Raw genomic sequence first — 24,608 nt, forward strand, 5'->3', positions numbered from 1 at the left:
TTGGCTACGAGTCGTTGCCAGAGTGAATGGCGTGTTTGTAAATGTTGGCCACTGGGTGGAAGCAAAGACGGTTTAAATATTTTATCTCACATAGCAAGTGATCTTTAAATTCGGAATGATGTAGCTCTAATCAAATGATTCCGTTCAAATCATTCACTATAGACACGTTTTAGTTTATGTTACTTTGCGAGAATCAAGCCGTCCTAAAAAATAATTACAATGTAAAAACGATCCCAGCCCAAACCTCGGTAATCGGAGGTAGAAATTCTCTCTATGTCTCAGATCAGAGGGAGACACCCAAAGGGTTGGGTCGGATAAGTGAGTTGGAGCGTACCTTTGCACTCAAGTAACTTATTCTGTGCCCAGTTGGTGGCAATGGTGCACGACGCGTCACTTGCACTTCATGGATTGCCGACAACCAAAGAAGAAGAGAGTAGGAACCTATTCAATGAAATTACTTCCGCTGTTTTGTAGTTGACAAGAAACGATTTTAGCTGTCTGAACGTTTACTATATTAAGACGTCGTGTTATTTGAATTCAAAATGGCATCGGCAAACTCTTATAAGTTGAGCTGTTCAATACCTGGACATGAAATGGATGTTAGAGGACTCTCAACTGCTTTTTTCCCAAATGGAGCTTTTGTGTCTGTATCCAGGGACCGTACCGGAAGAGTCTGGGTGCCCAATTCAAGGTAGCAAGCTACAATAGTAAATACATGTCTTTAGTGCCTATGCTATATAGCTTGCATTATTGAATGGCTATCGACTAATGTTTGAGGCATAACGAGCATTAGGTAAAGCGAGCAAGCTCTTGTGCAGAAAAAATAAGGTTATCAAGCTCTCTGCTTAGCTAGCACTAACTAGCAAGCTAACGTAAAAAATAGCACACTTGTCAAACTAGCTACAATGTAGCTAGCCAGCTTACTTTCGTTTCAAGTATGTTATGTTACATGGTCTAGCCACACAAGCGGACTTTAATGTAATTAAACTACCACGCACTAGTGGTAGTTACAAAAGCATCAGTGCGTCAACATAGGGAGTTTGATTGCGACATACTTTTGAGTGTGTTCCTAAACGAGCCAACTAATGTAGCTTAACACATTGTACTACTACTAGCTCTAGTCCCCAAGGCCAATAAGCTTGCTTGTTGTTTGTCAAGCCAACTATACAACACGGCACAAGATAGTTCCGTCATAATGTCCCGGGTAGTAAAATGAAATGTGTCGGAATTTTGTTAATTTTTGTTATCATACAGTGATTTACAAACTTAATTTAAAGTAGTATGTGGGAATGGGTGACATGACGAAGCATTTGCGTAGCTAGCTAGCATCCACTTAAGCACAGCAGTCATCAGTGGTGAAAGGATGAACATGTTCAGACAATACAGTAAAAGCTTACCATTTTAGTTAGCAGATCAGAAAATGTGTAGGCTACTTAAAATGAAAATAAATATAATTCACTTTCATGAATGAGTACAGATGATTTCCCAATAAAACCTGTGCTTGCATGGAACTGTAATGAAACCCAGCCAGATCATACCAGGACAGAATTATGGACGTACGTGTAGTAAAGAGCTGTTGTGTAATGTTTGAATTGTTGTGTATCTATTACTAATCTGTTTTATGTGTCTCTGTCTCCTCTCATCCGAACAGTCCAGACAGGGGCTTCACAGAAATGCATTGCATGACAGGCCATTCAAATTTTGTATCCTGTGTATGCATGATCGCACCCAGTGAAACGTATCCCAGAGGACTCATAGCCACAGGTGGAAATGATCACAACATATGTGTTTTCTCACTGGACCAACCACAGCCCCTCTTCACTCTCAAAGGGCACAAAAACACAGGTACACTTTTGTAAACATTGCTTGACCATCTCAAGCAATGTGTATTCTTCAGATTGATTACGTAAAAACAATTTATAGCCTTGTGTGAAGGTGCAATCCTCTTAATCGTCTGTCATGTCAAAATTACCAATGATGGCTGTCGGTCGTGGTTAATGTTGATAACATTATGACATTACCCAACCCTACAACCACAATCAACCTTAATTAACTGTCATGTTCCTGCAGTTTGCACTCTGTCCGCTGGAAAGTTTGGCACATTATTGAGTGGTTCCTGGGACACCACTGCAAAAGTCTGGCTCAACGAGAAATGCATGATGACCTTGGAGGTAAGCAGGAGTGATTTGTCCTTTCGTTTCTGTTGAGTTGGACAGTGCTGCAGTCTTCATCCTATGACAAGCAACAAGAGTCTCCATGGCTGTTGCTGTTTGAACAACAGGGTCACACGGCAGCGGTGTGGGCAGTGATCATTCTCCCCGAGCAAGGTCTGATGCTCTCTGGGTCGGCAGACAAGACCATCAAGCTGTGGAAGGCAGGGCGCTGTGAGATGACTTTTACTGGTGAGAGACCTGGACTGGTGTAGTTCTCATTCGGCAGTACAGCAGGGGTTGTTGTTTTTCAAATCCCACAAGGCGGTTACATTCACCCACTGCTCACTTCTTAGCGTTGCCATGTCAACCTTAACTCCGAGGCGATCCACTTTTGGTGTCTGCTGATAATATTTGATCTTTGGTGTGTCAGGTCATGAGGACTGTGTGCGAGGGCTAGCGGTGGTCAGCGACATGGAGTTCTTCTCCTGCAGCAATGATGCCAGTATCAGGAGATGGCTGGTGACGGGTGAATGTGTGCAGGTGTACTACAGCCACACCAACTACATCTATAGCCTGGCTGTGTTCCCCAATGGCCAAGGTAATTCATACGGAACACCCAATTTAGTAGTCTTCACTCTTCACCCAACACTTCCGTTTGTAGGATAAAATAAAGTCCATTATAATAGGTATGATGAGTTCTAAAAGTCCCCCCACAGCTTTTATTGTAAGTGGTTGCATCACAAGTGTAACATTGTGTGCTGAAGATTAATGCTTAGTCTAGGGGTTGTTGCCCGTTTAAAAAGAGAAATCACATTTTTGTTGATATTGTTTGGTTTGTAGATTACTTGTGCCTGTTTTGCCTCAGCTGTAAGAGATGTCATTTGGTCCCACTGTCCCCCCTGTTCTCTCCACTCAGACTTCATCAGCACAGGCGAGGATAGGACTTTAAGGATATGGAGGCAGGGAGACTGTTCACAAACCATCCGCCTACCTGCACAGTCTGTGTGGTGCTGCTGCATCTTGCCCAATGGGGATATTGCAATTGGTGCCAGGTAAAAAAAAAAGACGAGGAAGACAGTCCACTATCATTATTTGCTCCCCTGTAGGGACACCTATATTAATGTGTGACATGACAAAAGTGCACATGTACTTGATGTTTAACCGTGATGCCTGTGGCTCCACAGTGATGGCATCATCCGAGTGTTTACCGAGGCAGAGGACCGCATAGCCAGTCCCCAGGACCTGCAGGCCTTCGAAGATGAGCTCTCCAAGACCACCATCGACCCCAAGACAGGGGATCTGGGAGACATCAAGATAGAGGATCTACCTGGAAGGGAACATCTTGATGAACCAGGTAATGACACATATACACATTTTAAGTATAACTGTATTTGAGAAGACAGTTTGGTTCTAATTGATTCCAAATGCAAATTATTTGACTACTTGTTAGACTTGAGTCAACGTTTTGGACTCTCATGGCAAAATCATTAGATGTAGATAGCCAGCCCAGAAATATTGCACAATATTAAGATGTTAGTGTTGTCTTAGGGAATCGTGATGGGCAGACCCGCCTGATCAAAGATGGAGAGAAGGTGGAGGCGTACCAGTGGAGCCAGAGTGAGGCCCGATGGATGAAGATTGGAGATGTAGTCGGGGGGACAAACCAGCAGGCATCCAAAAGAGTGAACTACGAGGGAAAGGTGACGGGAGATATTCAGTTCTTATTTTATATGTGGGTTTATTTTTGTCTTTGTATGATAATTATTTTTTTTATATGTATATATGTTGTCCAGGTTATTATTGCTCAAAAGGCGATGAACAATAGACTTTAACTAGACTTTTTATTCCACACTTCTAGGAATATGACTTTGTCTTCACAATTGACATAAACGAAGGAGGGCCGTCCATGAAGCTCCCTTACAATGTCTCGGAGGACCCCTGGCTCACGGCACACAACTTCCTGCAGAAGAACGACCTTAGCCCCATGTTCCTGGACCAGGTGGCCAACTTCATCATAGAGAACACTAAAGGAGCTGTTGTGGGCCCGGCCCAGCCCAGCAGCGTCGACCCATTCACAGGTAGACAGACTGAGATGGAACCTTGGTGTGATCAGACCTAGCCAATAAATAACATCCTAACAGCACAGCTAAGTGAAACGTACGTGTGGTCCCATGCAATTGTCTGGTAATCAACGCTTGTTTGCTTTTGTTCACCTATAGGTTCGGGCAGATATATTCCCGGCGCTTCTGATGGTAGAGCAGGCTTTGGAGCTGATCCTTTTACAGGTAACACGCTGGAGATTGTCTAACCCTATATTTTGAGGTTAAGGTATTATTTGATTCTAGTAGGAATCATAACAATGCAACTTACTTAATTTCACGATTCACAAACCCAAGTGCCTCATTAACATTTGAACATGGTACATCCGTTCAAAACCAGAGTTACATTACAGTAGTATTGGCAAACAGCTATGAATGGCAATCGTTCAGAACCTGCTTTCGTTACTGACCATGTTGTAACGGGTCGTGTTTCTGAAGGTTCTGGCCGGTACATCCCAGGATCGGAGATGCCTGCAGGGATGCCTGCAGCTGGAACAGACCCCTTCACAGGTAGGAGCTATCAGAGGCTCAGAGAGAGGATCTCCACAGGTCATCATGCAAACGTCAACTGCGATGCATTTATACCAAGGTTGAATACGTTTGAATTAGAAATAAACGGGTGTTGTCCTGTCTCGGTGGTGGTGTTCCGTTTCTAATTTTGGAATGATGGGATGATGAGTGAGGAGCAAACCAGTGATGTACAGTGTATCAACACACTTTTAACCACCCCTTTACCTTCTGTTCCACGCGTCAGGAGGCGGGGCCTACATATCCGCCGCCCGCAGACAAACAGCCGCAAACATGTACTTCCCCAAAACAGACGGGGTGACCTTCGACCAGGCCAACTCTGTGCAGATTCTCGGTAAGCACGATGGCTCCTGAACTCGGAACGTCGCTTCTTACCTCACCCGGGGTCTCGGCTAACCGTGCGTGCGCTGTGTCCCTCTCCTGCCAGCCAAGCTGAGGGAGCTGAATGGTGGAGCGCCGCAGGAGCAGAAGCTCTCTGAGGAGGTGTTGGAGAGCTTGGAGAAGCTGCTGCTGTGTGTCAGTGACCTGTCCTCGGCAGAGCAGCCCACCACGCTGCAGATCAGCCTCCTGTGGAAGGCCTCCCAGTGGCCAGAAGGTATTGGAACAAAGAGTCACTGTATTCCAGCTAGACCCTACTGCGAGTTAAATGAAGTCTCGAATCTGTCCCTTGAGTCTATGTAATACAAGTAGGGATTTTAGATGCACGTTTTAGGTTTGTAGGCGTTGTTCTATTCTAGATTGTTCAAACTCTCTCTTACCCCTGTTGTGCAGACATTGTCTTCCCTGTGCTGGACATCCTGAGACTGGCAGTGCGCCACCCCCTGGTCAACGAGCATCTGTGTGGCGAGGCGGAAGGGGTCCAGCTGTGCAACCACCTCCTGAGCCTGATGAAGCCCCAGGGTCGCCCCGCCAACCAGATGCTAGCCCTGCGGACGCTGTGCAACTGCTTCAGCGGCGGACAGGGGCGCGCCCTGCTCCTGGGCCAGCGCGAGGCCGTGCTGTCCCGCGCGGCCGACCTCTCGTCGGTCTGCAACAAGAACATCCACGTCGCCCTGGCCACGCTGGTGCTGAACTACGCGGGCTGCCTGCACGGCCAGAGTGACCTGGAGGGCAAGGCCCAGTGTCTGTCGGTCGCCAGCACGGCTCTGGAGTCGGTACACGACAAGGAGGCCGTGTTTAGGCTCCTGGTGGCCCTAGGGACGACTGTGGCCTCTGACCAGACAGCCCAGGACCTGGCCCGGTCTCTGGGCGTCACCTCGCAAATCAATAAGTTCTCCTCTGTCTCGGAGCCCGCCAAGGTTGGAGAATGCTGCCAGCTAGTTTTAAAAGAACTGCAGTGATTCCAGTTACAAGATATATGTGCAACATCAAGTGTCCCTCATATTATTTGTCTCATATGTTCAACTCAGTTTGTGGTGGAGGCTTGACATTTGCCGTAATAAAAGAAGTGTAAATCAAACCTTTTAAGGAGGTGTGTTTTTTACTTGATGCACATTACATTGTTCTAATGGAAGTCTAAGAACCTTTGAGAACATAGTGAGCGCTGCCCACCATTGAGTCCTGCATCTCTGGAGCTACGGAGAACAGCGTGCAGCCCTTCTGTGGAGATCACAATTTACAGCTTTATTTGCACCCTGCAGAGACAGCTCAGGTTTGTGCTATAGACCAGCCTCTCAATCCTGGTCCTCGGGACCCCCTGTTCTGTCTGTTTAGATGTTTTCTTGCTCCTGATTCACATGAAGGGTTGTTATCAAGCAGTGCAAAACGGCCCATTCATTTCAGTGTGTTGGTAGCAAGAAAACATCTAAAACATGCAGGACAGTGGGCCTTGAGGACCAGGGTTGGAGGACACAGCAAACGATTGTGTGGAACACAAGATTACACATTTATTACATAACTTATTAACATTAAGACGACCAATGCAGCCGTACCAAACGAGTAAGGATAAATAAAGCATATTGGTCGCAAGCATTGCCCGTTTAAGCATTTCAAGATAGCGTATTTGCCAAACGTGAAGAGGGGCATACAACGTAGCTAAGTACAGTTGCTGGTGACAATGTACCTCCTCTCAGGAGATAGTCTGTGTTCTGTTGAGAAAGTGCTTCTTATTGTCCACCCTCACCAGCTCACAGCTTGGTGTAACACACGTAGTGATGAGCCCTGCCTGTTTCACAGTCTCTGATTTGCCACTTGGCTCTCTTCCACACCAGGGCACACTTCTTACTGCTCTTCTTCTTAGATCTGGGTGGGGTCTTCCTCCAGTTGGTGTAGCTGACGGGCTCTCCTCCCACCCACTCCCACCGCCCGCGGCTCTCCCTGTCGTGCAGACCTGTGGCGTGGAAACGACAGGCAGACACCAACACCATGATCCAACAGCCAATTGTATTGAAAAACGCACGGTCACTTTGACCTGGACAGTTTCGTTTCAGGAGGTTTTTTTTACCTATCCAAAATGGTTTCCTTCCACTGAAATCCCACAGCCAGTCCAGATCAGCCTTGGAGAGAACACTAACAAGATTGGATCGGTGGCTGTTGCAAAAAAAAAAAAAAAAATAAGAAATATATATATATATTTACACAATGTAAAGCCAATGAAAATCTGAATCTATGTCCTGCTGTCTCACCTCTCCCTGCATGCTCTGGCAGCAGCGGACCATGAGGATCGGCGTTTGGCGCTCTGGAAGTAGCAGTAGCCGCTGTGATAGCTCCAGCCTGCAGGGCAGGACTGAGCGCTGACCATCTGGGATTGGGCGAGGGGAAAAGAGCCACGTGAAATACAGTCTCGCCCATAATGATGGTTTTATATCTGGAGAAAACAAAAAAACGTCTGACCTCATCTGTGGGTGTCCATGGTTTCCAGGAGACCCCGTTGCAGCGAGTGAGCTGGCGGGTGGTCTGGTTGAGGAGCAGCAGGCCCATCAGCTCAGGGCTGCAGGGCTGAGGGCTGGAGCTTCCCCGAGAGCTGGAGCTGCCCCGAGAGCTGGAGCTGCCCCGAGGGCTGGAGCTGCCCCGAGAGCTCTTCTAGAGAGAGAAGAACACACATTAATGTTTCCAACGCTTCAAAGTTCTGACTTCCTGCTAGGTTCTGAGTCTCCAGTGTGGCTGAACTCACACTTGCTGCATGGTCTAGGCTTACATAACTCACTGGTCATTCTGCTTTTGACAACAGAAATGGCATTGAGTGATTCATAATGAATCCTCACTATTGACTCACTTTCCCAGTGGGCTGAGCAGATTTTCCATTCCTGATGACCTTTATTTGAGGGACAGGTGCATGGTTAGAGTTGGGCACTGCTTGTTGTGGCTGTTGCTGCCCCCTGCTGGTGACTTGCACGTTCACTTTTCGACCCTTCCTGGACAGCGATGTTTCATCCTCCACTTGAAGTGACATGATCCCATGGTACTGCAGTCAGAGAGACCGCGAAGAAACGGACAGTTAGCAGTTTCTTGGCGGCCACTCAGCTAAGATACTTCAGGTTAAATGTGCCTGTAAAGTATCAACATCAACTCACAGTGTACACAGTGTCCGTCCCGTTGCGATGAACTGACGATGGTCTAATCTGAGAGAATTAAGAAACACATTCATGAAGATAAAACTGTCATATCGCCCTTACTTGACAAAGCATACATTGAACATGGAGGCAACATACAGTGTTTCTGTTGCCTGTGGCTCTGAGTCTCTTCTTGGACTCGGTGGGCTCTGGCTGTGACATGCCGTCACCCCGGGTCAGGGTCTCCAGGACCAGGCTATCGAGGGGCAGGGTCTCCAGCTGGATGGAGCCATGCTGGGGGTAGGGCCCATCCTGAGCCTCTTGCCCTCCAAGACTGGGCCCGACGGGAGCCTCCGTCTGCCCACACCGTCCTTTGGAAGAGAAAAAGAGACGGCCGTGTCGGTCTCAGTCTCGGTTCGAACACGAACTGCATTGGCAAAGACGAGAGATTCCTTTACCTTTCCCAAAGTCCTTGATGGTGATTTTGGCTTTGGAGATGTGGCCCAGAACTGTGCCTTCAGGAGACTCTAGTGTCACATCAAACGTCTCCTCTGCCTCCTCCAGATGATCCTGAACCACCTCAATCTGCCAGCTCCTTCTGGACACTCCTAGAAAGAGAGAGACAGAGAGAGAGAGACTGTCAATCCCCCTATCTAGGTTATTGAAAACACAGCATTTTTATACATATACTGTATGTTTTATGATGGTGTACCAGGATCAAACTGGATTAAGCTGGAGGGGCTCAATAGGAAATCTTTTCCAGAAGTTGCTGAGATCTCACTCACCTAGGTAAATGAAAAAGGTAGTTATTAGCACCAGAATCTGCAACAGTGACTGTGTAAAACTCCCTACGTTTTTGGGTCCCCCCCCCCCTTCCTGCCATACACCCACACCCATCTCTCCTCTGTGCAGAAAATCAGGTTGCTGGCAACAAGATAGTATGAATCAATCCTCTTTTAAGGTTGTCTCATTCACTGGGCCTGGGTTATCAGGCCAGCTAGGTTTTTCTTCTTAGTTACATGGTTACAGAGACATGAGCAGAGAGACCAGACAACCTTGATGGTGACGTATGAGGATTCCTCTGTGTTGCCGCTACGCAGGATGTCAAGGGAAACGGATCCTTGACCCTCACAGACGCAGTACTCAGACCCGGACAGCTCAACACGAGACCAGCGCAACTCCAGTCTGATGAGGGCACACAAACACAAAACACAGTGTGACAGGTTTCCTCTTTCACCGTTCATTACTGTCAAAAAAGAAACGTCTCGTCATTCAGATGTTTTTAGCAGATTCAGTTGACTTGTTTAGCGGTTGCCATGGTGCTGGCGCACTCACGTGTGGGAGGGTCCGGTGTTTCCCAGAGGATCTGATACTCTGAACTCCAGACTGTCAGACAGGGCTTCCTGCGTTGGATCAATCACATAGACGATGATCCTCCTGCTCAGGTCCCTCTGAGAGAAATGCTGCCGGACAAATCCTCCTGCAGAAAGAGCAGTGGTTGTTATTCTGGGTTACTTTCATGCGACGAGTAGGACACCATTGGGAATGGCTGTAACTCACTTGGTACAGCATTTGACTGTCAATCAAGAAGTAACAAGGTTTAAATCCCCCCAGTTCGTCGCTTTGGATAAAAGTCTCTGCCAAATGAGTACATTGTACCTCCAGTTGCCCACCTGTGCTAGTGTTCTCCAGGTAGCCAAAGTAGGGCGCTCGGAGGATGTGGAAGGTGATGTCTTCCTCTCGCGAGTGGGCGTCCTGTGCCCTCAGCTCCCGGGACGTCAGGAAGATCCCGTAACGGTGGCCGGGTAGAAGCTCTGCCCTCCACAGTGTCTGGAGCTGCTTGATCTCAGGAGCAGAGCTGTCCAACGACTTAATCTGGAACACACACACACACCTCCCTTTTGATAACACAATAATGACCACATTACAGCCCTTTGATCAAATAGTTACCATTTTAGGAAAATATTCACTGTCTTATTATACAATCAATCCCTGGTAGCGCCCTGCGTGCTGCAACAAACGTTAACCTGCCTGAATGGTGAAGAAGACAGGCTCTGTGTGCACTTTCCCCTCCAGCAGAAAGCCCCTGTCGGTGCTATCACAGGCAGAGAAGGCAAAGCGGTCTATCTGCGCCTGTCCGCCATCGTGCTTATAAACCACATCCAGCTCCTCCAAGTCTTTCTGAGTGAAGTTGGACTTGGCGGAGAGCGGGGTGCCAGCGAGGAGCAGGTGTCCGTACTGTGGGGCCTGGGTCAGGAGGAAGTAGAGGTGGCTGGGCGAGGTGTCGGGGTCGGACAGGGCCAGGACGTCGGGGGTCACAGCCATGGAGGAACCCTGAGGGATGTTCAGTCCGCTGTTACGAGACAGGGAAGGCAGGACACGGTCCACCATCTCCACGGTGATCTCCAGGGTGCCAGTGCGGGAGGCCTTTCCGTTGGTGACGACAAACCTGGCAAAAGTAGACCGGACAGGAAGATCAATTCACAGCTGCGAGGGGCTTTTTGTTGGACATTTCTGCTCAGCTACTTTAAAGCATTCGTTGTTAGCTTCTTTCTATTCGTTTATTTTTATATATATATAGAACTGGTAAGCTGGTTCAGAAGGGTTGCTTTACTGGAAAGTCTCCACAGGTGAAGTGGCTCTGTTGTCATGGACGTAACCCAGGAGGTTGGCAGCAATGTCCATCTGGCTGAACGTGTGCACGGCCAGCCCAGGGTTTCTGATGTACTCCACATGGCCGTGAGAGGGGACTCTGGTGATGGTGTAAACCAGCTCCTCTGGGCTGTTCGAACCATCCGTCGCTGACAGGACGTCGGTTGTCAGAACGACACGGTCTCCTCGACTGACTTTAACGGGTTTCACAAAGAGGGCGACGTTACCTGGGAAACAAAAGATCATTTAGAACCCTTCGATGGGTATAGGACTGTTTTTGTCGAAGCATGCCAAGTAGGTTCTGATTCACATATGCAAGATAACGCTGTTGCGAGGTCATGTAAAATGGTTCATGCGCAGCGTCAAATACCTTTCTCCATATCCTTGATGGAGATCAGGAAGTGCTGAGCAGGTGAGCGATTCTTCCCATCCAGCAGGTGAAAGACAAAGAAGTCCTGACTGCTGGTCCCCAGGGGCCCTGTGTGCAGGTACCTCAGCTGGTTCATATCAACTGTCTCCTGGTTGCAGCTCTCCCCGGCACTTAAAGTCACCCAGTCACTGCCCGTCTGAGAGGACAAGAGACATTCAATAACACAAGCAGCCTGCCTTGTTCGATGAATGGGTTGACAGTTACCATCTACTGTAGAGCTACAAATATTTTACAATTGAACTGTCGTGATATAGATTCTGATCACAGAAACATGTACAGGGAATAGCTATGATTTTTTTTATTTAAGTAACGTTATAAACACACTGACCTTGATCTGAAGAAGCCCCTGAATGGGGACAGTCTCAAACACGTACATGATTTCCGGAGAGGGAGTGTCTCTGTCTTTAGAGAGGAGGGTAGCGCTGGATATCAGCCTGGCCTCCCCAGCTTCCACCTCCAGACCAGTATTTCTATTAGTCACACAACATTGCACATGCTGATTACACGAAACATCCCATTTTGTTTGATTTGTCAAGGCTCTGAAAGATCTATTCATCCCCTATATGTCTTTGTCTTGGAATGTTAAGTGAACATTGTCACATAACGTTGGTGTTTTAGCATCATGTCTCCAAGTAACCAGTGTCAACAATCCGGACGCTGTTACCTGATCACTTGTGGTTCCTCATCATTGACAGGAAGCACTCTGACCATCACCCTCCTCTGGAGACTGTGTTTCCCATCGCTCAGCTGGAGGGTGAAACTGTCCTCCATGTTCTCAGTGTCATCGTGCTTGTACATCAGAGCCATACCTGCAGGTAAACAAGCAGGGTCCTGCAGTTGTACACGGACACGACAGGCGATGTACCCAAGAACTTAGCTACGGTTTCTGCTATCGTATCTCGCCTTCCTATCACAACACAATAACAGGTGATAGACTCAGGTGTCTGACCATTCCTCTGACATTATCGTTAAACTGCCAAGGTCGAATGACAGAAGCAGACGTTATAGCCCCTCCCAGTGAGCGTACCGTTCCTCAGGTCCGTCATGGTGAAGTCCTGCACCACCACCCCTGCGGCGCTGCGGCGCTGGGCCGACCTCGCCGCGGGCGGGGCTCCGTGGCCGAGGGCATGGCTCATGACAGCCCCGTGCCTGGGAGGCTGCACCACGCTGAACAGCAGCTCGTTCTTAGGGACGTCCAGGTCCGACGCATTTATCAAAGTAGGGTCCAGCTCCTTCACCTGGCCCTCGTTCACCTTCCACATAAACACGTACAGGTGTTACATATACAGTAGGATATTTTGAGAACTGTCACGTGTAACTCCACCTTTAAAGGATACTTTGGTTGTTTGGATGGTTGATATTGATTGGTGGGACTCACGGTGATGTTCCTAGCGATAAACTCAGGGACCTCGTCATTGGTGGGGCTGACGATGATGTAGAAGGGAACGTGGGCGGAGTCGTGCTTGCCGTCAGACACGCAGAGCATCATCTGGTCAGCGGTGGGCTCCATCCTCTGGTGTCTGGACTGCACATAGTTCACATGGCCGTTCAGGAGGTCCCTGTAGGAGAAGGAGGCTGTGGAGCCACCAGCAGGGAACGGGTTAATGAGGGAAAGTTCCATGTACATCTACACGTGTCCACATGTGGGATAAGCACCTTGCCAGGATGAAGTGAGGCGTGACGGATGAGGGGGGAATGTTTAAAGGTGTTTCTATTTTGTCAAGTCACGTGTGACACTACACCAAGGACATTTATAGACCGTGAGGTGACAGTGAGGTGTCAAAGCGTATTCATGTAGAAAGCCATTTTGACGGCCGCTCACCAATGCTTATGCCCAAGTTGCTTTTCTCAAAGCCGGGACTGGGCAGGGTGTTTTCGATGTAGCCAAACTGAGGAGGAGAGACCAGGCTGACCACCAGCTCTTCCAGACTGGTGTCTTGATCCGAGGCGCTGAGATGGGCCAGGGTGACGGGGGCTGAACCACCTTCATCCACCACGAACACATCCCCTGAGGAGGAGACACGGACATCATCCACATGGCTGATCATGTAGAAAGCGAGAGAGAGCCCAGCTTTTGACTGAAACTGTCAACTGAGCTTGCGAGAATCCCAGAGTTGTCCCAATTTATGTATTTTTTTTAATGAAAAAACGTTTATGTAAATTACCGGTAATAATGGAAGGTGGCTGATTGTCCACAGGATACACTGTGACTTTGAGGTCGTAAACAGGCAGGCTCTGCTTGAGGTCGGTCGGAACATCTCCTCTGTTCTTGCAGCAGAAAGAATGATTGTCCACCTCTCCGTCAGATATTATGAAGGTAATGGTGTCATGACGGGGAAGTAGTCCAATTTCATTACCTAGACACACAGATCACAGCATGCTCACAACTGGGCTATCAGTCAACATTTAGATCAGTGTAATGCAATTATGTCATTTAATGTATCTTTTCTGGACAAGTTCACATAATGCAAACTCACATACGGCAAACTCAGTCTCAATGCTGGCTATCAGGTATATCTATGGACTTTTGTAAAGGTCATCATGTGATTACAGACGAGCCATTTGAAACTCTACCGGTGTGTTTATAGGTGATCACTCCAGCGATGATATCTTCCTGATGGAAGTGATCCACCACAACGCTGTTTTTGCGGACCACTCCGTGGTAAGGCTGACGCGCAATCAGGTAGGTCAGACCGTTGTCGTCACTGTCCGTGTCTGTGGCGTAAATGTACTCTGATGTGATGATAACGTCTTGTCCCTCTGCGCAGCCGAGATCTGGTTTCAAGCCAGGCATGACAACTGGCAACTCGTCATTTACTGGTTCCACCTGTGGGTAAGAATACCGTTTCATCCACAAACTCACTACTGAAATGACGAATAAGCCTCAATGGGAGAGGGATGTTCGAAAATGTAAATGAACATGTGACAAGAGTGTCACAAGCCGTTGTAAAAGGAACCTACATCGACGTGCAAAACAAAGCCGACAGCATTGGTGCCGTCAGTAGCTGTGAACTCAATGTCGTCTCCCACAGTCTCAGAGCTGTCGTGACGATACCTGCGAGGAACGAGAGACGGCTCAGTTCTTACAGTCGGCGTAGTCGACACAGGTAATGCTGTCCACTCAAACGTGTGTTTTCGAAGTGAAAGTGAGTTGCGCGGGCTAGGAAATGTTCCTGTATCTGACCTAACTTTTAGGGTTTTCAGATGCTGGAGGGTGAAGGCTTGCCCCGGGGCCATGGGGAAGCCGTCCAGCGAGAGCGCTCCGTGCTGGGGCTGCTTTCTCAGTTCCACCCTTAAGGACTCCTCCAGGGAGTCCCGGTCCACCAGCCAGAGGTGCTCCGAGCCCAGCGGGCTCTCCTCTCCCTCCTTCACAGCCAAGGGACTCAGGATCACCTGGTGGAGATGGAGGACATGCAGTCACGGCACACCTCAACGTAAACACACCCTGCTAGGGTGGATTCCAGTTATAGAGGTTTGTTTCTAACTTTCATGACGTCAGCTGGAGATTCTCTGTGATTGTGTACCTCTGGAGCCAGGTTATCAACAGGCATCACAGTGATGTTGAAACATATGCCGGTGACCGTGCCTCCTTGCTGATTGGTGACAGAAAGTATCATCTGGATGTGCTGAGCGTATGGGCCGATGTCCAGGACGGGAGGCATGTACGCTACTTTCAAAAAGTTGACTGCATGCTAGAGACGAAGAACGCCATTAGTGATTGAATTCTTCAAAACCATTTGTATGGTTTTGCAACTTGCGAGGGAAAGTCATGGACTAAATGTAAGCTCACCTGTGTGAACAACCTGAGCACAGGAGCGTTGGAATCTTTGGTGAATTTGGGGACGCTGTCCACGAGGAACAGTCTTCCTGCGTCGGGATTCCTGAGCGACAAAAACACATTCAGGCTATTAAAACGAACTGAAACGAGTCATCCCTGTTTTCCCTGATCCACACCGATGGAGAATGAAGCCCGACCTGGAGGAGCCGGTGTAGAAGGGAGGACTGGTGACCGTGAACGTGAGCTCACTGTCGGGAGACTCCACGTCCACAAAGTGGAGCTGCTTTTTAGTCAGGTGGACAACCTCTGTCTCCTTGACGACCAGACAACGGGACACACCAGGAACCTCTTTAGGGGGCTGGTCAGGCACTGGGTTGATGTGCACCAGAATAACCTGTACAGGAGGAGAAAGCGTTACATTTAAGTGACTCGATTGCGTCACTAAATCGACTTTGTGGAGGTCTGTTGACTGCGGCGTGACTGGGTGAACTCACCTGGGGCTCTGAGAGGTTGGGCGGGTCATGGAAGTCGGAGAGCACCACCTCAAAAGAGTCGTGGAACACTTCGCCCCCAAGATGTCGGTAGTAGACCACCGAGTGGAACAGGTCCTTTTGCAGGAAACGGTGGACAGGGAAGCCTGGAGGGAGAAGCGATTAGGATGCTACGACCATGACTGGGGTAATAATGCACAATGCATATCTACCTTTTAAGCGGTCACCACAAATAGTGGGTCACCGACAAAAACGGAACCAGAGGTTTCTATTCAAAACAGCTTCACTGATACTCTCCTCCTGCCTCCTGGTGAGGGTGTCACAGGAAACAATTACCTGTGAGGCCTGGACCAGGCAGCTTCATGATCTCCCCAGCCTGCGGCGGACGGGTGATGTTGTAGAGGATGTAGTCGTCGCTGGAGTCCATGTCCGAGGCCTGGAGCACCGCTCCCCGGAGCAGGGCCGTCTGGCCCTCCGACAGCTCCAGCAGCATGTTGGTGGTGAGGAAGGGCGGGCTGTCGTCCTTCGGGAGGATGTTGATGGGGAACTTGTGCCTGGTCTGGTGGCGCCCGTCGGTGATGCGGAAGACGATGAAGTCCTTCGTGGTGTCGCTGTCGTCGTGGTGATAGCGCACCGCGCCAGCTCGGATGTCGTCGATGGTGAACATGAAGCCCTTGCCACCTAGAAGTTACACACACACACACACATTACTATGGTGTCGGGTGGAATCGACTGAAATGGCATGTAAATACTCCGGCGGTAGCAGGAGAGCTGCAGAGTTGTGGGGTTACCTCGCAAGGTCAGCCTTCCGTGCTGTAGCCCGTCCACTGTAATGATGCGCACAGCCCTCAAGTTGTCATTGTCTACAATCTGGAGCTGGTCCCAGGTGATTGGACGAGATTGGCCCTCCAAAAGACTAAGACCTGAGAGGCCAATGAAAGATGCTAAATAAACACCAGCTAAATGCTAACTTGTTACTTATGTGCAGTCTTGAATTCAACTGTCACCTACCCATGTTCCAGGACACCCTGGGTGCATTGGTGTCTGCCGTCCTCACTGACATGTGAACAACGATTGGTGGGCTTTTTTCAAAGAAGAAATCATAAACTTCAAATTCTACCTGTGCGGAGAGATTGGAACTGATGACTGTATGAATTTACAGGCAAGATTTGGACACCAGACCTCCGAGTTGGTTACCTGTCTCGGTCGTTACCTCGTAGTTCCTGCGCTGCGTGTGAGAGGAGTTGGGCGGCTGGTAGCAGATGAGCATGTCGTTGAGGTCCAGCCAGGTGAAGGAGGAGACGGGCTTGGTGTGGTCAGACAGGTGGGTGATGAAGCCCTCGGCCGGGGGCCTGGTGACGTTGAACACCAGGAGCTGCTTCGGCGTCTCCCCGTCTTCTGCGTCCACGGTGGCGGTGGAGAGGGGGGTGAGGATGAACTGGTCCACCTCCAGGATGAACATGGACATGAACGCTGGCTTGGGGGGCTGGTTGGGAATGGCGCCCGATATCAAGACGGGGATCCAGGCACGCTCTGACTGCACTCACATACATAGACGGACACAAACACACATGTAGGCACAGACCCAGTACAGGCACACACACACAAACTAGAAAATAATATCAAAGTGCTTCTGTTATGATTAGCCTCGATGGTCATTGTCATTTTTTTTTATTTTTGTGTGCATGATAACACTTGAAGATCTTATACCTGGTATATGCTTCCACTCCTGCTGTCAGTGAGATCCAGCCTGATGGTGATGTAATCGATGTCAGGAGATGGGGGGTCTATGTGCTGGTACCTCAGGCCCATGACCAGGAACTCATCACAAGTAACCTTGGTGACCTTCACCAGCTTTAGTCCCTTCAAGCAGTCATCCGCCTTACACTTAGCTCTGGCTTTATTGTCTGAAGGAGAATGGATACAGATTGAGCTTGTTGAATAACCACCTGAGAAAGAATATTAGCCATATTGAAACCAATGTTTTAATACAGTATACCCCAGTTGAATCTTGAATTGAAACTCGTCAGTCCGTGTTGCATCTCATTCTTTAACATCTAACATCTCTTCATGGGTCATACCAACTCAGCTAAATTTGTGAATGGGGTTCATAAAAGAATTTATCCGGTGACTTTGTACTAAGACTGTACCATGTTGCTGGTGCAGAGTGATAAAGCTCTCAGGCTCGTCTCCTCTGATGGACGGCAGGTCAGGCTCTCCAGTCACCAGCTGACCGTGTCCTGGGAGGTGCGACTCGTGGCTGGTCACACGGACGCTGCACTCCAGGCTGGTTTGCTTCTCGTAGTTGAAAGACACGGTGTTCCCATCCAGAATGTTGGACAGGCCGTAGAATTCCGGGACTTGCAGGGATTTGGGCCCCAGCTTGATGATGTTGCAGTCGGGTTCCATGATGACCACATGGAGGGAGAACACTTCGACGTGCGTCTCCGACACGGTGAACCTGATCCAAACGAATTAACAGGAAGTTTGTGTGTGCTTCTGCTTTCAACAGACACTAACGTTTTTACAGGGAAAAAACACGGATTAGTTTGTGGTTCAAATGAGTCTACCCTTGTAGTAAACAATCAAAATAAGTACTTGACTAGTGTTGGTGAAACAGCATGAGGGCAGTACAGTACCTGTACAGTCGAAGCTTGACAGTGTCCTCCTTTAATATGGGACAGCCATTATGAACGTACTTAACTTCATCAGCCAGATAATGGCAGTCAAAGACCTGTAATTGGACAAATAAGACCATCGACGTCTTCATATCTCCACAGGGCCCATGTAACTCAAAATGTTTACATGTCCCTGAATTGGAGTTTATTTGAATCCTGAGTTTCCACTGCTATGAGCTCACTAGTGTGGCAGCCTATGTAACTCCAAGGCTGGCAGAAGTTAAGATGTGCACAAACAATGGCTGTCTTCTGACAGCCATTCTTCCAGATGATCTGTCAGCACATCTTCATTACACCAGTGTTTTCCTGCAGGCTCCCATGGCTCAAAGCTCGTACACAGAAAGGTCTAACTCTACATCTGCCATCACTTCACTGATCTCTCAGATAAAACAGGAAGGGGTTTTACCACAATACAAGAGGGGAAAGCTTCATTTACAAACCGGAATAGAGCAAGTCATTAAATGAGGTAAATGTACAAACCAATATAGAATTGCCTATCCTACGATCAGGATGTGTGTGTGTGTTTTGTCAGTAAGATCAGGGTTTCATATGACCTGTGGCGAGAGTGTCCCCACTCGCTGTGTGATTGGCTCATTCAGGACCACCTCCACCTTGCACGCGTCCTTCTTATTGGGGATGAGGAACTGGAGGTCCCCCTCCTGGAGGGAGGCTGACCGGCCCCTCTTGACTCTCAGACCCAGGTTGGTCTTCACAAGCGACCCCTGGGATGGTTGAACCAGTCCCACAAGCAGCCATGAGAGCAACGTCCATCCTGGTGTTCCTCTGAGAACCACCATCACTGAATCAGCAGAGGACCTCCCTGGGCTGCTTCATGAGTTGGGTCCCAATGGGAGGGTGGATGTTGAAAAGATCAGATGGTTCTTCTGTTGTTTATCTTTGCAGGTTGTTGTTTGGAGTGGAGTGGTTTGACTGGAGTTCCCTGTATCTCTGTTTGTGCAGGAGCTGAAAAATAATAATTAAAAAATGTAATTAGATCAACTAGTAAATACCTGAATATACACTACCTCCAGCACAAAGAAGTACAGAATCGACTATAGGTTACTAGGATGGCTTGGCAATAAAACACATTTGTAACATAAAAATATTCTGCCAATATATTCCAACTGTATTCTAGTCCTGCTATCTTTAGTAAGTGCACAGGCTTTCCAGGGTTTCTTGTTTCTGAGAAGGTACAGAAGGGTTATTTCTGAGGCAGTAATCTAGCCCCTCATCTCACGCTGTCCTATGGAGACATTGTGATCTTAACCGTTTGGCTTTAAGTGTCTCTGACAGTGTCTAACAGGCCTCTTTCATTATCTGTATGAGAATTCACAACCTCAGTATTCACTGGTGTACATTTCATCAATATGTGTCCATATGTGGTAATGCAGTAATCTGCAAATGGTATCACCCAGAATGTATACAAGCTTGAAGTAGAAAAACAAGGGAAAGAGTTCACCGAGGATATTAAGAGTAGATTAATATCACACTGAGCCATGGGTCAAATTTCTCTCCCTCTTGTCATGATGGCGACACATCTGGAAGTGGCTGAGCCGTCCAGGCTTGTCTTTGTTTACTCATTCCTTCTTCAGCCTCTGCTCCCCCCTCAGCAGAGCGGCCTCTGCTCACCACCCCCCCACATCAACCTCTATTCACCCCTCAGTGGAGGCTCTCTGTCTACCTCCCACAGTCCCTACTCACCCCTCATCTTTACCTCAACCTCTTATCACCCCTCACCTCACCCTCCCTCCCTCCGACAGGGCAGTCTGTGACAACACTACCATGAAACCTTGACACTCAAACAAGGCCTGTGTGAAAGCAGTTTTAGAGACCTTACAATTACCCTACTATGTGTAAAGGCCCCTGGCTATTGACTGATGCATAGTTTTATCAATCACTACAGCACGTGCCAAACGACACAAATACATTGTATTTTTTTGCCTTCCAAATTGTTTTTACACCATGTTTCCTGTGGTGGAAAAAACAGTGAAAAACCTCAGCGCCTGGCCACATCCACTTCTTAGCTTTGTTATCTCAGGTGTGAGCCGAAGAAAAGCTGAAAATCGAATATTCTGGAAGTAATGTATTTTCACATCAATGTTTGTAAAATTATGCTGGACTAACACTATACTGACTCCAGTCAATACACTGGATCCAGTACTGAGGTTTTTGAGAGTGTGTCACACACTCTGACAAGGTTAACCCACGACAAGGTTCAACGTTTTTGCCTTACCCAGAGCAAGCTGGAGTTTCAGAGCATTAAAAAACTATCTGGGAAAGCCAAATTATGCTATATATCCAATGTATAATATAGGCCAGTTTAAGATAAAGCCAGATAGTTTAAGTTCCATTTTAGCCTACTTATTCTGTTCTCAGATTCCCCACACTGCCCCTACCTCTCCTACCAGCATTTTCGCACATAGCCAAGTGTCTATGCAAGACCAATTCAAAGCATGACTGACAAGTGTAATCATGTGCAGCCTTTCAATTTAAAAAGCACCTTGTTGTGTAGTTAACACCGGAGGTTGGGAAGGTAACACCAGACTCTCTCGGTGGAGCCCCCTCCCCTCCTTCCAGAGATTTTGGAACTTGGCCTTAGCCTGAGGGTAGACACAGTTTGTGATAATGACACACTAGTCGTTGATCCAACCTGCTTATTTCCAGGTGCTTCTTAGTGTTTGCACATGGGCCAGTGGGTTTTTACAGTCTGGGGGCTCCTCTTAACATACATGAACCCCAATGTAACAAAGTTAACCCTTGTGCTGCCTTCAGGTCACATGACCCAAAGGTTCATAACGAACCATCGTTGTGTTTACCCAATTTTACCCAATACAAAAACAAATAAAAATAATTTTCTTTTAACCTTCGCAATGTGGGGGGTCTGAGACAGCCCAACGGTAAAAAAAATGCTTCACTTTGTTTTTGTATGCGGTAAAGTTGTCGCAATACGACGGTGGGTCACAATGACTAATGGGTCAGAATGACCCGAAGATAACACAAGGGTTAATAGCAGTAGGGAAGTTGTATTATTAAACATCAAATCTTACATTTAAAAATGGCAGCATCCGCATAGGGTCTGGTGTAAATCAGGGATGTAATAAATTCAAAGTCATATTGTCATCTTTGACACTGATGGGTTCGAAAGCAGTGAACATGATGTAGCCTCCTAATACAGTCACCCAGTAACCTGGTCTGTCTTCACCCCCTGGGTAAAAAGCCTAAGATTGCTGAAATTAGAGATCCTTGTATATAACAGCACACTTCACATCTACTCCATTGTCACCACGATAGATTGAACAAAAGATGTCGTCGGCTATATTAAGATGTGTTCGTCATTTGTGTGTGTGTGTTTTGTGGAGGTGTGTGGATTGGTTTTATTGGTACGAGGGAATTAAATTCCATAGCGCTGGGGTGGCAGTGGCTCAAAGGTGTTGCTTAGGTGTTAGTGGGAGATGGCGCCAGTTTATTTATGTGTCTGAGGTGTGTAGGAAAATAGGGCTGAGATATGTCAGAAAGACAATGGGGTGCTTCCAGAAATCTAGACCATAGATGCTGTATGAAGCTCTTTCTAGGTAATCTACATTTGACATGTTTTGTATTCTAGGACTACATCTAGCCTGTGGCTTGGAAAGTGGCAGGAAAGCTGGGATGAAAAATCTCCCAATTTAGGTATTCAGAGGGTTACCTCAGAAGTTTCTCCTAGCACACTGAAGACTCACTTCTCCTGAGATCATTTGCTAACGATTCATGTATGGGTTGGGTAAAGAAGGCTCTGGAAGAGACCATGGTCCAGCCAGACAAATGTTTTGGATTTGGCTCAGAGGCAACTTCCTCTCTGTATGGGGGGTCTGTTTTGTAATGCTGGCCGAGGAGGTCTGAAACGAGAGGAGGATTAGGCCTCATTACTGGAAGAAACAAAATTAACTTCCTCCCAGCGCTCACGGCAGCTTAAGACTCTAAACTTTCCCATCCCTACCACATAGTCCTAATTTCGACCCCAGTCCAAACTTCTGGCATCCCTGACTATAGGTTCTCTCAACAGGACAAACATCACTTACTCGACTCTGGGCTGAGGGCTGGGGTGGGATTACTGGGGTCGCCTTGTTGCATCACTGGGTTACTGAGGATCAAGCTAAAGGAGCACACGCCATAAACTTTCTGAGATTGCTTGTATGTGTGAGAGTGATGGATTATGTGGATTTTGTTGCTATCTTTGAGACAGTTTAATCTTCTCTTGCCTCAGGAATGCTGATGGGCTTCGCTAATCAGTTGCTAAAATCTGACTCTGGAGTTTCATACAACTCACAGGCTCATTAACAAGAACGGTTTATGTTGGTCATACATGCTTGTTGTTGGGTTTTTGATGTGACAAGAAAACCAACATATTTCAGGATTACAGCCAAAGTAACAATCACTTAAGACAAAATGGCTTTCATTCAATGACATGTAAATTGATCCTGAACAGGATAGTCTGTTACAGCAAACTAATTCCTTCCTGATTTTGACACAGAGATAAATGGCAATCCCTCAGGCACTCTGAAGTGTGCTACAACAAATGTAACTTTGTCTTTCTCGACAACTTCAAAACTATCTCCATTGTTTTGGGGGGCGAGCTGTAACAAGTCTTCACCAACCTTGACACTGATTATAAGGTTTACCTCTGTTCAAGGAGTCATTGGTCGGGTTTGGGACAAGTTCAGTGGAAGTGTTGAGAAAATAACCTTGACTTGGAACAACTTAATAATGGGGAGGGGAGGAGATAGTTTATAAAGTTATTGTTCATAACGTTCATCGTATCCTGTTGAAACAGATTTGTCAGGTGGAGAAAAGTGATTTAAAAGTCAATTTTTATATTAATTTGGGTTGCTTCCCTGACTGAATATCCTGCCAAATTCCATCATATGTATTGTTTCCCAGACTGCCCTTTTTCAGGAAGACATCTATTAACCCCTTAGGTCAGGCCAGACCTGTCAGAAACATAGTTGTATCTGCACAGTTTCAACTACAGATCAGTCAGGAATCTCACAGTTTCTCTGTACTTCCTCCATCTACACCTCTTGGTAAAATGTCCTGACGGCCATCACCGCAGTAGAGGACACCCACGGTCTCTGCTCTGTGTCAGTCCTCAAACGTGGCTCATATCTTACATTCTTCTCTAAGACTGATGTTATCACTAAGCTACAGTTTAGCGATACTGGACCGCTTGGAACCGTATTTGGAGCTGTGGTCAAAGTAAAAAGCTTGAGTGAAAAACAAACACTTTAAGAGCTTGCTGGGTTGTGTCAGTGTCAAAACTCATTCTTAGACAAAGGAATGCCTGTTATTTGATTATGTGTGGTAGGGAAGCAGACTGGATGTGTTAAATAGCAGACCACACTACAACTTTGATCACTGACTCTCAAACCACAAAGATATTCTGATACATTTCTAATGGTCTATTACATAGTCTCTTTAATGTCATGTTTAGTCACGACAAAGGATAGCTTTCATAGCTAAAGTTTGGCCAAACATGTAGTCCTACGGTAGTGGTCTAGATGCGCCTTTAACTAGCCTCCACAGCTGGGAATGTCTGCCTGACAATCAGCTGGCTCCTCTCAACTCACACAGTCAGCAGCATGTCTCTCATCTTGTTAATCACAGGGCCTACCGCCGACAACAAGTTCCAAAAGATAGAGCTGAACAAAGGAAAAAAAAAAACTGAAGATACAAAAGGACACTTCTACTCTAAATATCCCACAGCCAACGTTTGGCAGCCATCCAGCATATTCAAGCATGTCCCACGGTGAGAAATGAGGACTCTTTATGCAAATGATGCATCTTCTGACAGGAATCAGGGGTTACATTTACATTTAGTCATTTAGCAGACACTCTTATCCAGAGCAACTTACAGTAAGTACAGGGACATTCCCCCGGGGCAAGTAGGGTGAAGTGCCTTGCCCAAGGACACAATGTCATTTGACACAGCCAGGAATCGAACCGGCAACCTTAATAGTCTGATTAATAGTCCGATTCCCTAACCGCTCAGCCATCTGACTCTGAGGGGTTGAGTTCTCGTTCACTGAACACTGACACAAAAAGATAACATGTGCAGTGTGTGCGTTCCTATTAACCATACACGGGTGCGGTTTTAAATGCGACCAAAATATTGAACTCAAGCTTACCATGTCACTCATATTACTTCCAATAATCTTCTCTGAATGATTGTAAATATACTAAATCTCACAATATAAACGTATTATCCCAAGTAAGACTTTCTTTAAATACCATGAAACAATGTCTTACTCTCTGTAAATCTCCCAAAGTTTGCA

The 24,608-nt window shown here is 47.3% G+C and overlaps 2 protein-coding genes across 2 annotated transcripts; one reads left to right on the forward strand and one right to left on the reverse strand.

The window, feature by feature from the left end:
- Positions 1-452: 452 nt before the first annotated feature.
- plaa (phospholipase A2-activating protein) lies at positions 453-6,229 on the forward strand. Its single transcript, XM_067261419.1, has 14 exons — positions 453-691; positions 1,652-1,845; positions 2,071-2,171; positions 2,282-2,402; positions 2,584-2,751; positions 3,070-3,205; positions 3,338-3,507; positions 3,702-3,853; positions 4,012-4,231; positions 4,373-4,438; positions 4,691-4,762; positions 5,007-5,114; positions 5,208-5,375; positions 5,552-6,229. The coding sequence occupies exons 1-14, from the start codon at positions 543-545 to the stop codon at positions 6,118-6,120; spliced, it is 2,394 nt and encodes a 797-aa protein (XP_067117520.1). The 5' UTR covers positions 453-542; the 3' UTR covers positions 6,121-6,229.
- A 30-nt stretch (positions 6,230-6,259) lies between these two features.
- Positions 6,260-19,097, reverse strand: frem1a (Fras1 related extracellular matrix 1a). Its single transcript, XM_067261420.1, has 36 exons — positions 18,855-19,097; positions 18,262-18,356; positions 17,773-18,083; positions 17,333-17,529; positions 16,836-17,159; positions 16,634-16,742; positions 16,414-16,545; positions 15,959-16,303; positions 15,626-15,768; positions 15,329-15,525; positions 15,144-15,234; positions 14,878-15,045; positions 14,538-14,746; positions 14,315-14,408; positions 13,928-14,180; positions 13,519-13,710; positions 13,176-13,361; positions 12,732-12,928; positions 12,381-12,606; positions 12,018-12,162; positions 11,682-11,823; positions 11,294-11,489; positions 10,886-11,150; positions 10,303-10,720; positions 9,945-10,146; positions 9,607-9,751; positions 9,327-9,456; positions 8,984-9,056; positions 8,730-8,879; positions 8,431-8,642; positions 8,293-8,340; positions 7,988-8,183; positions 7,613-7,740; positions 7,405-7,520; positions 7,224-7,309; positions 6,260-7,109 (listed from the first exon to the last, which is right to left on the reverse strand). The coding sequence occupies exons 1-36, from the start codon at positions 19,095-19,097 to the stop codon at positions 6,907-6,909; spliced, it is 6,567 nt and encodes a 2,188-aa protein (XP_067117521.1). The 3' UTR covers positions 6,260-6,906.
- Positions 19,098-24,608: the final 5,511 nt, after the last annotated feature.

Source organism: Osmerus mordax, chromosome 23 (genome assembly GCF_038355195.1).
Source record: "Osmerus mordax isolate fOsmMor3 chromosome 23, fOsmMor3.pri, whole genome shotgun sequence".
NCBI classification, from domain to species: domain Eukaryota; kingdom Metazoa; phylum Chordata; class Actinopteri; order Osmeriformes; family Osmeridae; genus Osmerus; species Osmerus mordax.